The 16,729-nt window shown below is 47.6% G+C and overlaps 1 protein-coding gene across 2 annotated transcripts in view; it reads left to right on the top strand.

The window, feature by feature from the left end:
* The window catches only part of Slfn11 (schlafen family member 11), a 29,679-nt gene that overhangs the window by 8,384 nt on the left and 4,566 nt on the right, over window positions 1-16,729 (top strand). The window contains exons 3-4 of one of the 2 annotated variants that reach the window (XM_055619665.1): window positions 14,594-14,746; window positions 16,520-16,706. In XM_055619665.1, the coding sequence (XP_055475640.1) occupies window positions 14,594-14,746; window positions 16,520-16,706 (340 nt within the window). Of the gene's footprint in view, window positions 1-14,593; window positions 14,747-15,982; window positions 16,707-16,729 lie in introns of both variants that reach the window. The other variant, XM_055619664.1, reaches the window with a different exon arrangement.

The following is a 16,729-nucleotide window of genomic DNA, read 5'->3' as shown; positions in this document are numbered from 1 at the left end:
CTTGCAGTCTAAGAAACTTAACACTCCTACAAAATGTATCCTGGATGCCTTAAAGCAGTTTGCCATGCCAAAGAGGGTGAGATGAAAAAGCTCGGGAGTGGTGGTACTGCTGCGCACTTAGTGAATGGGGAGGTAAAGTTATTTGACAAGGTTACAAGAGAGGCTGTAAAAGGAGGTTGTGAGCTAGCTAGTCCCCAGGGAAACACATAGCCAGCCATCCCAGAAGTGACCAGGTTGGGTGACATTAAGGAGCTACAAGGCCGAAGTCAAAGTCTGAAGTAGGAGAGGAAATGGGAGCTCTGTCTTGTTTAAGAGAGGTAATGTTAAAGAGGTTACAGCCTTGGAGGAATGTTGAGTCACCTCCTCTCTCTTTCTCTATCTCCAGGGGTTGAGTATGTCAGGATATATTTTCTCTGTGTTTTAATTGTGTACACTGTACACTGGGGGCTGAAGAAAAGGTAGAACCCATTGTCCACCTGGGTCCTTGATTTAGAGGTGAAGGATCTTATTTCATGACAGAGAGGGACTCAGAGCGAGGATACACATGTAGCAACTCTCTCTCTCTCTCTCTCTCTCTGTGTGTGTGTGTGTGTGTGTGTGTGTGTATCTGCCCATTCCTTTTTTTTTTAAGGTTTATTTATTTATTATTTATGCAGCATTCTGCCTGCACACCAGATCTTACTATGGATGGTTATGAGCCACCATGTGGTTGCTGGGAATTGAACTCGGGACCTTTGGAAGAACAGCCAGCGCTCTTAACCTCTGAGACATCTCTCCAACCCCCTTCCCCATTGGGTTTTTTAACTGCAAATATAAGGATGGCAAAGGGGAAAGTAGTGTTTTTCTTAGGAGGCTAGAGATGATAGTCTCCTGAGGCTCTAGAGAGAGAGAGGGTACCGAGCTTGGGTAATGTACTGTGTAGGGTCCTGTTATTGGTTAATGACAGGGGAATAGTGTTTGGCAACAGAGGGGTTTTGGGTATCCCAGACACGGAAAGCTGGCAAAGGAAATAATATGTTGGAACCACTAGGTTGAGTGCCTAAGAGAAGGAGAAGAGGGACTTCTGGTGAGCTTGGGGTCATGGGAATGTGAGGAACAAAGGAAACAGAGACTTCCACTTTGGTGAGAAGATCCCTTGCCAATAAGGGGATGGGACAGGTTGGCACCGCCAGGAAGGAAGGAGTGAGAGAACCACCCTTGAAAATGCAACTGAGCAGTGGGGTCTGGCGATGTTGGTAAGGCTGTCTGACCTCCTTACCCTGACAATAAGGAAATGAGGAGAGGTGGGGCCCCCAAACTCCAGCAGGGCCAGTAAGGGGCCCAAGGAGGAAGGAGATGGATCACCTAGATACTCTAATGACTACCCAGGGCTCCCTGTCAGAACCTGGGCCCCTTCAGTTATCCATGGCCAGGCCTAAGAGGTTGGCTTGAAGGTGATTCGAGTCTGATATCCCCATGCAGTGAGGACACTGGGACAGTCAATAGCCTAGTATCCTTCTTGATGGCACTTTGGACATGACTTAGGTAGTTTGTCAGGGTTAATGCAGGTCCAGTCTCAGTGACACCCCCTGACCACATCTGAAGTAGGGACCCCACTAAGTCGGGCCTTAGGAGTCAGGGGAGTCTGGCTGAAAAGCCTTGGCCAGCATTTGGTATTTTTCTTTACTGTTTTTTTTTTTTTTTCCTTCTCTCTAATGGTACATCTTAAAGGCTAAGACTTCTGCCTGTGAAGTTATGGTTCCTCTCTCCAAGCATTTAAACTTGACCCTAAGGTCAGGGAAACTCTGGGAAAAGAAATAGGTCATGAGAAGTTGTTTTCTCTCCGGGTTTTGATGGTCTAGACTGGTATACTGTAACAGGGCCTTGAATAAAGACAGGTGTTCATGTTTGTTCTGAATGACCTCTTAGAATTTCTCATAGTATACTTGTTTAGGGGCAGCCTTATGGAGACCAACCAGGAGACAAGTTGTAAATTGATCTCTAGCTAGAATAGTCCTAGGGGTATTGTAGTTCCATTGAGGATCCTGGTGGGATTGCCTCCGCCCCAGCTGGGTGTGTTAGTTTGGTGGATTTCATCTGTGTGTGTTCTAGCCTGTTCCCAAACTCTTCTGTGTTCCTCTGACAGTAGGCTCTTAGTTAGAATCATATGTGTGTGTGTGTGTGTGTGTGTATGTGTGTGTGTGTGTGTGTCATGTGAGGTAAGACCATAGCATTAGGTAATGTATTGGAATTCTTTAATGAAAGTAGAGGAGTTAGAGATATAAAACCCACTCTTTATCCTATTTGAGAGAGTTCACTTAACTCTCTCATCCAGCCCGGGAACTTCCTGCAAAGAAAGAACTGGGACCAGGTGGACCAGGAGCCAGTAGTGGGGAAAGTGAAGGCTACTGGTAGAGTGAAAGTGGGTGTCAGGGTGGGATAGTTAGTAGAGGAGACTGAAGGAGCCAGAGAAAGAGAAGGAGCTATGAATTGAAGCCCCTAAGGGAGGTGGGGGAGCGCCCATTAGCAGGATCCAAAGTAGTGGAGGAATCATTTTGTTCAGATGTCATAGCTAGAGGGAGCTCAGTGGGGGAACAGGAAGAACAGAGAAGGTTGGAGCAGAGGTAGAAGAAACTTGGACATAGGAAATCTCCATCTCTTCAGTCACTGGCAGTAGCTGTAAAGGTCTTGAGTAATATTGGGATCTACGATTCAGGTAGGCAGCCATTTTGATTGATTACCTAAAGACTATTGAAGCCAGATTTGACTGCAGAGGTGAAAAGTTTTGAGGCCTTTAAGTTGAATGCCAGGTGAAGGGGTAAGAGGTTCTCTAAGAGGTATCCCAAGGGAAGCCAGAAGGTATGGATGACACCATTCCCATGGGTAAGGAAGAAGGGAAGGTCCTAAGCCTAAATCAAGGACATCAGGGAGGACTAAAAGGGAAATACGTGAGCCAGTCAGTGAATTGTCACTGCGCTGAATGGGGCTCAGGGCTACCAGCTGGAGGAGAGTTGGTATCTGGTACCAGGGCTTTTGAGTGAAGCCAATAGGTATAAAACTGAGCTCAAAAACAAAACCTCACCCAAGGGAAAGAAGGGTCAGAAGTGGAGTTGGTAAAGAGGCTCAACTGTGGCCTTAAAGACTATGTCTGGGTTACCTCCACCTCCAAGAGTAGCAGAGGTGTACCAGACTCTCATCGGTCACTTCTGTGATTCAGGGAAACGTTCACACTGACAAGGGGAAAGGTACCAATTGACAGTGATGGATGAGCCAGAGGGGGTTGGTTGTGGATGGAGTGGGTGGGTAGGGTCCTGGTGTGGCTCAGACCCTGGGGGAGGACAAATATTGGGAGAGCCTATTTGAGACAAGGGACCAATAAAATGATTTTGTGGCAAAAGAGCATCTTGGCATTTGGAGAGCCAAGAAACGCCACAAAATCTCACCACACAACCGAACTCCTGCAAGAGACTTATTGGGGGTAGTGGGGTATGTAAAAGGCTGCCTCTGAGTGAGAATGAGAAAAGAGAGACCAGGCCATGATGGCGTGGGCTTCCTAGGGACACGGGCATGTGTATAGAAAAAAACTGGGACCATGGTGACAGTGGAAACGTTGCATTAGCTGTTAGTGATGACAGACCGTTGGTGCTGAGTCACTGAAGGTGGCAGGCACCTGCTTCTGGAATGTGGGTGGTTCTCAGTGAAAGATCCCCGAAGGGAATCTTCCGTCAGAGAGACCCCCACTCCCAAGGTCAGCGAGTCCAGTTGTTCGGCTGCAAACATCAAGAGGCTTTATTCAATACACGGGTACCCGGGGCGACAAAGTCTCTCGGAAGACTTGCATGCCCTCTGGGGGGAAAGCTGGGCTTTTATAGGGTTTTAGAGCAGAAGTGCGGGTACAGAAGCGAGAAGCATGGTTACAGGGGGCTGATTGGTACATTTACATGAGACCACAGTTTGAGTCAGAGTTTGGCAGGGACACCAGGATTCCAGGAACTGGGTGGTCGAGATGGTCATGATGACCCCCTTAACTTGGCCCGCCACCTGTTGTTTTCTTTAGGACTCTTATCTCAACTGAAACAGTCTCACAGATATCCATGAGGGTGATTAACACAAACTGTTTTTAGCTCGACTGGGGCAGCCTGACCGCAGATATGACACAGCTGGGTTTCTCAGTAATTTTCCAGTTCCCCACCTAGCCTACAGAGTTTCTCAAAACAGTGGTGGCGTTAGCTATGTCTAACTTAGGGTGAGGCGGGGGTCTTTCATTCCCCCATTTTTCTTCTAACTTAGAGTGGAATCTTTCATTCTAGGGCCTAGGGAGAGTCGATTTCTGCCCCCTGCTGTTTGAGCTGATGATACTGCTGGGTCAACACCAACGCTTGTATGACAGAGAGCCGGTCTTTCATGAACTGGATCAGCCGATTCAGAATACAAGGCCCAAATAACAAGATTAAGAGGATTATGATTAAGGGGCCCATGAGGGAGGAAACGAGGGTGGTGAACCAGGGGGCTCTATTGAACCAACTCTCGTACCAGCTTTGTCCTTCTTTGAAGAGTTTTTCCCTCTGGTTAAGTCTTTCTCTAAGCTTGGCCATATTATCTCTAACTAGGCCAGTGTGGTCGGCATAGAAGCAGCATTCTTCTTTTAAGGCTGCACATAGCCCCCCTTCTTGTAGGAAGAGGATATCTAGCCCCCTTCGGTTCTGCAAGACCATTTCTGACAAAGAGGTTAAGGATTTTTCTAGAGCGCTTACTGATTCTTCTAATGCCTGTAAGTCAGCATGCATAGCCTGCTGTAGTTGTTGGAATTGATTGGTTGCTGTTAAGGCGGTGGCCCCAGTCCCAATTCCGGCGGCAATGCCTCCGACTGTTAGCCCTCCTAGCATTATTGCCAAAGTTAAAGACACGGGTTCCCTATGGTACCGAATTCTTCCCTCAAAGTGTCTGTAGACATAGTCTGGTTCATGATATACTATTTTAGGCCACAATTCAATGAGAACACAAAAGTCAGAACCAGCATTCCAGCCTTGAGCCGATATGCAGGGGGTTAGGCCGGTATTGCATGCCCAAAAGGTACTATTGGGGCCAGCCAGGTAGTAATTTCCTGCGTCAATACTGGCAGTGGAATTGCAAAGTTGCTGCTATGCAGCAGGTATCACCCCGACACAGAGTCCCTGCCCAGACACATCGGACAGGGTTAATTTATGTTGAGCAGAGGGATAGCAATTTACTGGAGGGCTAGTATGGTTAGAAAAATTACCTATTATAGCCAAACCTTCGTAATAGGGTGGAGTTGAAACCAGACATAACCAGCATTCTTGGGTCCGGTCAGGATCAGAGTGATTTACACCTGATAGGCTCCTGTCATTAGATCAAGAAGTCTATCTCCTGACCCAGGCCTCTGAGGCTGCATAGTGGGGCCCATGGTGGTTGGGCTAGGGGAAGAAACGGAAGCATTTGGGGCTGTTGGCCACAGGGGTGGAGGTCTTGGCTGAGAGGGCCTCCTCTGATCTGATAAGACCGGGTTGGGGCCCACAGATTTAGTAGTAGGTAAGGTCTTTTTAAGCCTAATTCTGAAAGTGAGGCCTATATCTTTTCGATTTTTATAAACCCTAAGGCCCCATCTAAAACCTTGTGAAGTCCAAGTCTGTTGTTTAGCCTGGGGAGTAAATTGAATCAACAGGGGATTGCACCATCCTTTGGTTGCGCTCTGGGGATTGCATACCCCCGATTTTAGCCTCCAGAGGGGCGTATTGAGTGGGACATGTTCCCAGCTTTTTCTTTTTACTGTAATATAGTCCCAAGAAGAGGAGGGCCTCCAATAAGTGTCTCCCGAGGTTTCACAGCCCCATGAGGCACAAAAATACTGATCTGCCCACCCACATTTGTGATGGAGAGTTCTATTTCTATGTGTGCCAGGACAAACATAAATACCCCATACCCCACTGCCGGAGGGACCCCGTAAAAGGGCCCTCCCAACTGAATTGATACAGCTTGGATCGGTGGCCCGTCCTGGGGTAATTTGTTCAGGTGCTCGGCCCCCAGGTGGAGGCCAGAAAATATCAGGAACCGCCCAATCGGTGTCTGCTCCAAGGGCAAGGGCACAGAGATCTACTTCTAAATCTGGCCAGTGGGGCTGGACCCCAATAGAGGAGCTTAAGTTAACAATATCCCCAGCCTGGTTTTCAATGACCCAGGTATAATTATAAACCTGATGTGGGGAAGCATGGGCTACTCCTAGACTTAGAGTGAGACACAAGCTTATTAGGGTTCCCCACGAGTCAATCTTATCTTTAATGGATTTTGAGTGCGGTAAAGTTTCCATCTGGCTTTCAAGTCCGGGTGGTCGGGCTGGTGTTCGGGGTTGGCGGTCTTGACGTGGGAGGCGTGGACCCAGGCGGCGATGCCGTCTACCTTTAGGGCTGTGGGTGTTGTCAGCAGTACGGTGTAGGGTCCCTTCCAGCGTGGCTCTAGGTTCTTCTGCTGGTGTCTACGAACCCAAACGAGGTCTCCGATCTGGAACGGATGTGGCACCACCGGATGGTTGAGCTGTTCTCGATACGCAGCCGCCAGCGGTTTCCAGACCTCCCGTTGCACGAGTTGCAGGGCCTGCAAGTGAGCTTGGAGAGAAGGTCTATCAGCAAAGGAGGCTATGTCAGAGTCAAAGAAATGGGCCGCTGGCGGCGGGGCACCATAAAGGATTTCAAAAGGGGTGAGTCCATAAGGGCCCGGTGTATTTCGAGCCTGATACAACGCTAGGGGAAGGAGGGTCACCCAGTCTCTAGTGCCAGTTGCAAGCGTCAATTTGGTTAAAGTCTCCTTAATAGTTCTATTCATGCGCTTTACCTGTCCTGAGCTCTGGGGGCGGTATGCACAGTGTAATTTCCAATCAATCCCCAGCAATGTGGCCACCGACTGACTTACCTGGGAGACGAAAGCAGGGCCGTTGTCGGAGCCCAGTGCCTGTGGCATACCATACCTGGGGAAAATTTCTTCCAAAAGCTTTTTGGTGACGACTTTGGTAGGGTAGGCCTCTACCCATCCAGAGAAAGTGTCCACGAACACCAGCAAATACCGGTATCCATATAGTCCAGGCTTGACTTCTGTGAAATCAACTTCCCAATGGGTTCCAGGTCGGTGTCCTCGGACCCTGGTCCCGAAACCCACCTTGCTGTGTCCAGCATTCACTCGTGCACACACGGTGCACCTTTCAGCCACTTGCTGCAGAATCTTGTCTTTTCCCAGCAAATGGTGGGTGCTTTCTTCTCTTTCAAGGAGGGTTTTCATTTTTCTGTAACTCAGATGGGTTAATTTGTGGAGATAATCAATCAAGTAATAAGTCATACGCTGGGGCCACACTGGTTTTCCCTTGAATATCCACTTTTGAATTTCAGGTTGATAGGTGGCCCCCATTTCTCTTAGTAGGTTTTGGTCTTCCTGGCTGTATCGGAGAACAGGCCCCGGGTAGAGGGGTCTATATTCTTTTCTCCCATAGTCAGGGCCTGGGAAATAACTGAGCCTTCCTGCTGAGCTACCTGTCGGGCAGTCTCATCCGCCAGGCGGTTGCCACGAGCCTCAGGGCTGTCTCTTCTCTGATGCCCCGGACAGTGGATGATACTTAATTTTGAAGGCAAGAACAGAGCCTCTAAGAGAGCTAATATCTCCAGTTTGTTCTTGATCTCTTTCCCCTCAGAGGTGAGTAGGCCTCTCCTTTGGTATATTTCCCCATGAATGTGAGCGGTGGCAAAAGCATAATGGCTGTCTGTATAAACATTGAGCTTTTTACCTTCTGCCACCCGTAGGGCCTGAGTTAGGGTGATGAGTTCAGCCCACTGCGCCGACGTGCCAGGTGGCAGGGCCTTGGCCCAAATTACCTCAGTCTCGGTAGTAACCGCGGCCCCTGCTCTCCGTTCTCCGCTGTCCAGAAAGCTGCTCCCATCGGTATACCAGGTGAAGTCGGCATCAGGGAGGGGCTGGTCGGTCAGGTCAGGCCGGGTGCCATGTACCTCTGCGAGTATCTGGAGACAGTCATGAGTTTCTGGACCCTCTGGTAGGGGAAGCAGTGTTGCCGGGTTAAGGGCTACCATGGGACCAAAATATACTCGATCAGTGTCCAGCAGGAGAGCCTGATAGTGGGTCATGCGGGCGTTGGAAAGCCATCGGCCCGGAGGTTGTTTAATAAGGGCTTCCACCGCATGAGGAGCCAGAATTGTTATTGGCTGTTCCATAGTCAGCTTGCCAGAGTCTTTAATCAGGAGGGCAATCGCTGCCACCATTCTCAGGCAAGGTGGCCACCCCGAAGCCACCGGGTCAAGTTTCTTGGACAGGTAAGCTATCGGACACCTCCATGGTCCCAGTTTTTGGGTCAGGACCCCTTTAGCATATCCCTGTTTTTCATCCACAAATAGCTCAAAGGGCTTGTTTAAGTCCGGAAGCCCCAGTGCGGGGGAGGTCAGCAGGGCCTCTTTAATGGTTGTATAGGCTCTCTGCTGCTCATCCCCCCAAGTAAAGAGAGTCCCTGGTTTGGTAAGTGGGTAAAGTGGCGCAGCCATTTCTGCGAATCCTGGGATCCAAAGGCGGCAAAACCCCGCAGTACCCAGGAATTCTCTTAATTGCCTCGGGCTTTTGGGCACCGGAATTTTTAGAATTGTCTGTTTCCGTGCTTCTGTCAACCATCTTTGTCCATCCCTGATCTGATAGCCCAGGTATGTAACCTGCCTCTGACATATTTGGGCCTTTTTAGCTGAGGCCCGGTATCCTAGAGTTTCTAAAGTCCTCAGTAGGGCCTCTGTTCCCTCCTCAAATTTTTCCTCAGTTTCTGCAGCCAGGAGGAGGTCATCTACATATTGGAGCAAGATTAAAGCAGGGTGATGAACCCTAAAATCGGCCAGGTCCCGGTGCAACGCCTCATCAGCCCCAAGGTGGGGCTGTTCTTGAACCCCTGCGGGAGTCTGGTCCAAGTAAGCTGACCCGATACTCCCAACTCTGGATCCTTCCACTCAAAGGCAAAAATGGGCTGACTCTGAGGATGGAGCCTCAGACAAAAGAATGCATCCTTAAGGTCTAATACCGTATACCAGGTGTACCTTGGAGGAAGCCCAGTTAGCAAATTGTATGGGTTGGGAACTGTAGGATGTATATCCTCTACCCTTTTGTTGACTTCTCTCAAGTCCTGTACCGGGCGGTAGTCTCCCGTCCCTGGCTTTTTAACCGGAAGTAGAGGTGTATTCCAGGAGGATTGACAAGGTACCAGAATGCCCTGATCTAAAAGTCTCCGAATGTGAGGCCTAATTCCTTGGTAAGCTTCATGTGACATCGGGTATTGCTTAATGGAAATGGGAGTTGCTGATGCTTTTAGAGTGATCACCAGGGGGGGCTGGTGAGTTGCGAGACCCATTCCTCCTGTTTCCGCCCAGGCTAGGGGGAACTTTTCTAGCCAAACAGTCATTTCTTGTGGCCAAGGCCTTTCAAGCTCGTAAAGTTGGTATTCATCTTCCAGGTTTATGGTTAACACATGTAAAGGCTGCCCCTGAGGCCCAGTAACATGGGCCTTAGTCCCTTCAAAGTGGATTTGTGCCCTGAGTTTCATTAATAGATCTCTCCCCAACAGTGGATAAGGGCAATCAGGAACATGCAAAAAGGAGTGAGTCACCTTACCAGTGGCGAGTTGGACTCTTCTTTCAGTGGTCCATCGGTACCTTTTTCCTCCGGTGGCTCCTTGAACCCACACCGATTTGTCAGTCAGGGGTCCCGGTGAGGTGGTGAGTACCGAATGCTGGGCTCCGGTGTCCACCAGGAAGGTAACGGGTTGCCCCCCCACATTAAGAGTTATCCTGGGTTCAGGGGGGGGCTCCTGACCCTGACTCCCCTAATCCTCCAGGTTTAACAGGGTGGCCTGGGGCTAGGCTTTCGTGGCCCTTTTGGTCTCTTTGGGCAGTCTTGGACCCAATGCCCTTTCTCCTTGCAGTAAGCGCATTGGTCTTTGTCTACTCGTGGACCCCAGCGGTCTCCCAGGCCCTTTCTACTCTGTCTCTGTCCTGTCACTACTGTGGCCAGTAACTTGCTAAATTCCCTATTTCTCTTACGTTCTCTCACGTTCTCTCTTTCCTCTGCTTCTTTCCTTAACCTTTCATCTCTTTCTTCTTGTGTTTCTCTCTTATTAAAAATCTGCTCCGCCTCCTTCAATAAATCCTGTACTGTACTTTCTCTCAAGTTTTCAAGCCTTTCTAACTTCTTTCTAATATCTGGGGCAGACTGCCAGATGAAAGACATGGCTACATTGGTTGCTTGACCTGGGTCTTCTGGATCATAGGGAGTGTACATACGGTATGCCTCCTTAAGTCGTTCTAGGAAAGCAGAGGGGGATTCCTCAGGTTTCTGGGTCACTAACTTAACCTGAGCCAAATTAGTTGGGCGTCTTGCAGCCCCACGGAGACCCGCTATGAGCAACTGGCGATAGAGACGTAGGTGTTCCCTACCGCGTGCAGTAGTAAGTCCCAGGTGGGTCGCTCCAGGGGGAAGGCAGTATCAATCTGTTGCGGTAATTGTGTGGGCTGCCCGTCATCCCCTGGGACGTTTTTGCGGGCTTCCAGGATGACCCGCTGCTTTTCTTCGGTGGTTAACAGGGTTTGGAGCAACTGCTGGCAATCGTCCCAAGTAGGCTGATGGGTCACTAGAATAGACTCGATCAGTGCCGTGAGCCTAGAGGGGTCCTTAGAGAAAGGAGGGTTATTATTTTTCCAATTGTATAAGTCAGACGCGGAGAAGGGCCAGTACTGGAGTTGGTGGTCAGGCCCCGTTCGCAATAGAAGGGCCTGGGAGGAGGGATCAGGAGGGACTTCCCGACGCCCCCTCAATCGTCCTGCCACCGGGGACGAGGTGGATTCTCCCTGGGGTTCCCGTCTGGTGGCCACTCCCTCTGGTTCCCCAACAGGGTCTGGGTTTCTGTAAGGAGGGGGCTGTTCAGTCAAAAGATCCAAAAGAGGGCCATCATCTGCTGGCAGTACTGGGGGTGTTTTCTTATGCCCAGAGGTCTCTTCTGGAGCCGGTTTCGTGAGGACCGGGTAAAGAGTAGAGTTAGTCGGGGTTGGAACCAGCGGAGGAGGAAGGGAGGAGGCAGACGGGGTGGGTTTCGGGCAAGGGGGAAGGAAAGGCTTTACCCATGGTGGGGGATTTCTGACCAGAGATTCCCATGTGATGATATAGGGAACCTGGTCAGGATGTCCATGGGGTCCAGGGTCCATGACTTTAGCTTTCACCTGTAAAATAACTCCTAGGTTAAAGGTGCCATCTAGTGGCCAGCCCACGTCAAAGGTTGGCCACTCAGATGAACAGAAGGTGTCCCACTTTCCTTTTCGCACTTCCGCAGAGAGGTTGTGGGCGATGTCACGGACTTCCTTGAAGTGCTGTAAAGTTAAACTTTTGGGAGTGGTGACAGTTTGTCCCATATTTTCAAATAGATAGAAAACACTTATTACGCTTACTACAGAAATTAGACAGACAGAACACAACACAAGCCGCGTGGCACGAGAGCGACGCAAAACTGAAAGTAAAAATTCAGATGGAGACTGCGCTGGAGGTCCGGTTCCTCTGTCTCCCAGATGAAACATGTAGCCCTCGAACAGGGGCGAAGCCCCGAGAAGTCCGAGTCGGCTCGTGCTTCCAAACAGACGGGAGCCGAAAAATTGGCTCCCTACCAGAAGAGGGACTCGAACCCTCACAACAAACGGGAGCCAAAACTTAGCCCCCCTCCAGACCCCCTGGGACGTCTCCCAGGGGTGCGGAAGTGAAGTCCGAGCTCGTCGGCTCCTTCTGGCTTCCGCCCTAATACGGATGACTTGGCCAAGCCTCAGATTCGGATGCAAACACTTAAGACAGAAACCAACTGACACACAGACAAACAAGTTCTGCCGGCAATCTTACCTCCCGAATTTGGGTCGGTGGTCTCAAATCCCAGACGAGCCCCCACATGAAAGACCCCCGAAGGGAATCTTCCGTCAGAGAGACCCCCACTCCCAAGGATCAGCGAGTCCAGTTGTTCGGCTGCAAACAGCAAGAGGTTTTATTCAATACACGGGTACCCGGGGCGACAAAGTCTCTTGGAAGACTTGCGCGCCCTTTGGGGGGAAAGCTGGGCTTTTATAGGGTTTTAGAGCAGAAGCGCGGGTACAGAAGCGAGAAGCATGGTTACAGGGGGCTGATTGGTACATTTACATGAGACCACAGTTTGAGTCAGAGTTTGGCAGGGACACCAGGATTCCAGGAACTGGGTGGTCGAGATGGTCATGATGACCCCCTTAACTTGGCCCGCCACCTGTTGTTTTCTTTAGGACTCTTATCTCAACTGAAACAGTCTCACAGATATCCATGAGGGTGATTAACACAAACTGTTTTTAGCTCGACTGGGGCAGCCTGACCGCAGATATGACACAGCTGGGTTTCTCAGTAATTTTCCAGTTCCCCACCTAGCCTACAGAGTTTCTCAAAACAGTGGTGGCGTTAGCTATGTCTAACTTAGGGTGAGGCGGGGGTCTTTCATCAGTTGACCAACAGTTGCTGAAAGTTATCAAATATAACTCACTGGGGCCTGGTGGTCGTTGTGCACCCTTTAATGCCAGCACTCAGAAGGCAGAGGCAGGAAGATCTTTGGGTTTGAGGCCAGCCTGGTCTACAAAATCCAGGACAGCCAGGGCTACATAGAGAAACCCTGCTTCAAAAAAACAACAAAACAAAAGGTAGTCCTTACATTTAGGATCAGATCATCTGCAAATGGGGATTTTGTGACTTCTTTCTTATCTTTTTGTATACTTCCTTGAATAAGAGTGAACCCTTGATTTTAGAGGCAGTACATTTAGTTTTTTTCTCACTTAGTATAATGTTAGGCTTAGGTTTGTCCTATGTAGCCTTTATTGATTTTGAGGTCCGTTCTTTCTGATCTGAATTTCTTCAGGGCTTTTCTTATGATCATGGAAGGATGTAAAATTTTGTCAAAGGCATTTTCTCATCTAATGAGATGATCTGTGATTTCTTTTTGTCCCTGATTCTACTTATGTGACATATTTCATTTTTTAATTTGCTATCTTAGGCCATCCTTGCCTCTTGATGATGACAGGTGGTCTTTTCAATATTTGTTTGAGTTTTGTTTGCAAGTTCTTTCTGACATAGTTTATCATGAAAATTGAGTGGTTGGTTTTTTCTTTTGTCCTTTTATGGTTGTGGTATGAATATGGTACAGCTTAATGGAGTGAATTAATAGTGTTTCTTCTCTTTTATTTTACAGAATAGTTTGCTGTTAGTTCTTCAGTGAAGGTCTAATTAAAATCCACCCAGTTCTGGGCTTCTCTTTGCTAGGATACTCTTCATCTTCTTGGGTAGGCCCAGATGGAGCTGTACTTCTGTCTCAGCTCTTTGCAAAGAGGAAAAGACACAATCTTCCTGCAAATGTGAGAATGTGTATTGAAATGAAAGGGATTTAGCAGCTGCCACTTCAGGGACCTTGATTTAGTTTTGGTAGATGATATGTGTCCAGGACTTATATTTTATCTAAATTCCAAGATTTTTCACCTTTTTTAAAATACAGGCTTTCAAAAGTATTTCCTAATGATCCTCTGGATTTTATTGATACCTGTTGCAATGATATTTCTTCTCTCTCTTTAGCTGGGTTAGCTAAAGATTTGTCAGTCTTATGTATTTAAAAAAAAAAAAAGCTCTGTTTTACTCATCCTTTTTATCACTGTTTTCATTTCCACTTCTTTAATTTCCATCCTGATGCTTATTATTTCTTCCTATCTACCAATTTAGGGCTTGGATTTTTGTTGGTTGGATGGTTTCTCTGAGGCTTGAAATTCTTACTGGAGATTGAGACAACATAGGTAAAATAATCTGCCCAGCCCAAGGTCAATAAGGCAATTATAAAAGTTAACAGGTGTCTGTGTCTCAGTATTGAGAGACACAAAGATTAAAAAGTAGCAGCTATTGTTAATGTTTAAGGCCTGAACTAGATGGGTGGAGAAGTCCACCTCCCAGCCCCCATCCAGTGCCGTCCGCCTTAACCATCTTTATCTGGGCTACCTTCCATCCATAATCTTTTAAATATTTGCTTGTATTCTTCATCTGGGATTTTCCATGCCATTACTGGAGTCCTTCCTCCTGGTCCACGTGGTTTCTTCTCCATGCTAATCCATCATGGTGCCCTCTTTCCTCCTCTCTTCCTGTCTGTCTGTGTTCTTCCCATGATTCTCCTCTTCCCAAAGCCCAGAAACTTTAGCCGAGCCTACCCCAGTCTGCCCTGTCCAGGTTTTAGGCCTTTTAATCAACCAATCAGGTATAATGTCTTACACAGGTTTAAACAACAAGGATAGGTGTATCTGGGAAGTAACCAGATCTTGAGGGCCAGTAATTAGCATCAAAATGCAAGCATCAGACCAATCCCCAACAAAAGTTTATGAGGATTGTGCTTTTGTCATGTGGGGAGGGGTTTCAGTCTCTTCCCCTTCTGGACCTAGCTTCAACTTCCCTTCTTCGTGATTTCTGATGTCCTTCTAATCCTTCCCCCATTTTATAATAGAGCCTATGCTTTGTTATTCTGACTCTCTTTATTCCTTGTGTCACACAGAGGCAGCTCCCAATCAGCAAGCTTCCCTCAATGACCTGTGTACAGATTTTGAATGTCAGCTGAATCTCTCCAACAGCCCTCCTCGCTGCAGACCAGTGTATTCTAAGAAAGGGCTGGAACATAAAGTTGATCTGCAAAGGCATTTATTTCCAGGTATGAACAGCTAGTTTTTCCATTAAGAGAAAGAGACCATTTGATACCTTTGTTAAAAAGAAGTCAATGAGATTGTCTTCTGCAACACCAAGTTTAGGAAGGGACAGTGCTACAAATCTCTTGGGAATGAGGGGCAGGTACCCTTGAAGTCATCTAGCATAGGACTAGCAAAATCTGATAGGTAAATATGCAGAGGCTGAGCCCCCCTCCCCACCATCGACTTAAAACATATCATTTCCAGGGGTGGGGCTTGAGCATGTGCATTTGAGGCAGCTTCTTAAGAAGTTCTGGTCCTGGGTCCAGAACTCACTGAACCAGTGCATACATAGCAAAGGCCTTACACAGAAGCACAATGCTATATATAGTTGACCCCTTTAGTCAGCTTTTAAGGATTCACATGGCAGATAGGAGGGTGCTAAGGAGCCATTAGTACTTAGTCTTTAGTCTCAAAGAGAGGTAGTTAGGCGGACTCACCACGGTCTAATCTTGGTACAAAATAATAATTTTAGACTATGGATAACATTCGGTTTTAGCTAGATTTTGTCTAAAAAAATTCCTACTGAGAAATGATTCAGGTTTCTGAAGGAAGGAAACAGCTTTTTAAAATTCGTACATTGGACATATATGAGATCTATTAATCAAATGATACAGAGACATCTGTATATGGTATAAACAATTATTTGTTTTTTAATGTATGAGTGCTCTATCAGCATATACACCTGCATGCCAGAAGAGGGCATCGTATCACATTATACATGGCTGTTAACCATCATGTGGTTGACTGGGAATTGAACCCAGGACTTCTGGAAGAGCAGTCACTGCTCTTAACCACTGAGCCATTCTCCAGCCCAGTATAAAGAATTATTAATATCCTGGGAATTAATGTATTAGGATGGCCTTAGGTCCATTTTCAAAATTAAATAACCGAACTCTTTTTACTTATTAGCTTATTGGATTGTTTTTAAACTTTCCACAAAGGAATCTGATACAAGAATGGCTGTTATTAAAGACACTCAGATACATTCCCGTAAGAACACAAAACCAGAAACCATAATTAATAAATTATAATAAACTATAAATATACCCAGAGAAAGCATTTGAGACAAAAAAGTTCCAAAAATACCATTGAGTTTGCTATATATTGGCCATCCATTCTCCATTTTAAACATAATATATAAGTCATTCAAAACAATACAAACACGTATTTGAAATCTCGTCCATTCTTTTCATGTCCAGTGTTGCCAGAATGTTTGAAATATACTCCTGAATCCCTCTGGAGGGATCTCTGCTCACAGCATGAGAGACTAGAGGACTTAATAAGCCAGCAAGTGCATTCTTTCTCCTGTGGTTTGCTGATCCTCTCTAGAAGCTGGGCTGTGGACCTGGACTTGGAAGAGAAGCAGGGGGTCATCTGTGATGCTCTGCTGATTGCACAGAATAGTCCCCCCATCCTCTACACCATCCTGGAGGAGCAGGATGAGAGGGGACGGGACTACTGCACCCGCACTGCCTTTACTCTGAAGCAGAAGCTAGTGAACACTGGAGGCTACACGGGGAGGGTGTGTGTCATAACCAAGGTTCTCTGCCTGGGTTCTGAGAGCAATGTTGAGGCCAATGGGGAGTCAGCCTCTCCTATTCATTACCCACCCTCCTATAACCTTGCAAGCACCCAGGAAATGGAAGCTTTGCTGCAGGCCCTCGTGATTGTCTTGCTCAACTTCAGATCTTTCTTGAGTGACCAGCTCGGCTGTGAAATTCTCAACCTTCTCACAGCCCAGCAGTATGAGATACTCTCAAAAAGCCTCCGCAAAACCAGAAAACTGTTTGTGCATGGCTTGCCAGGCACAGGGAAGACAATCATGGCCATGAAAATCATGGAAAAGATCAGAAACACGTTCCACTGTGAAACAGATAACATTCTCTACATCTGTGAAAATCAGCTTTTGAGAGACTTGATAGCGTAAGTGTTTGGATCTTATGTCT

This window comes from Psammomys obesus, unplaced genomic scaffold (assembly GCF_907164565.1).
Source record: "Psammomys obesus unplaced genomic scaffold, mPsaObe1.curated_primary_1811, whole genome shotgun sequence".
Taxonomy (NCBI): Eukaryota; Metazoa; Chordata; class Mammalia; order Rodentia; family Muridae; genus Psammomys; species Psammomys obesus.
This window is presented reverse-complemented; position numbering and strand designations above follow the sequence as displayed.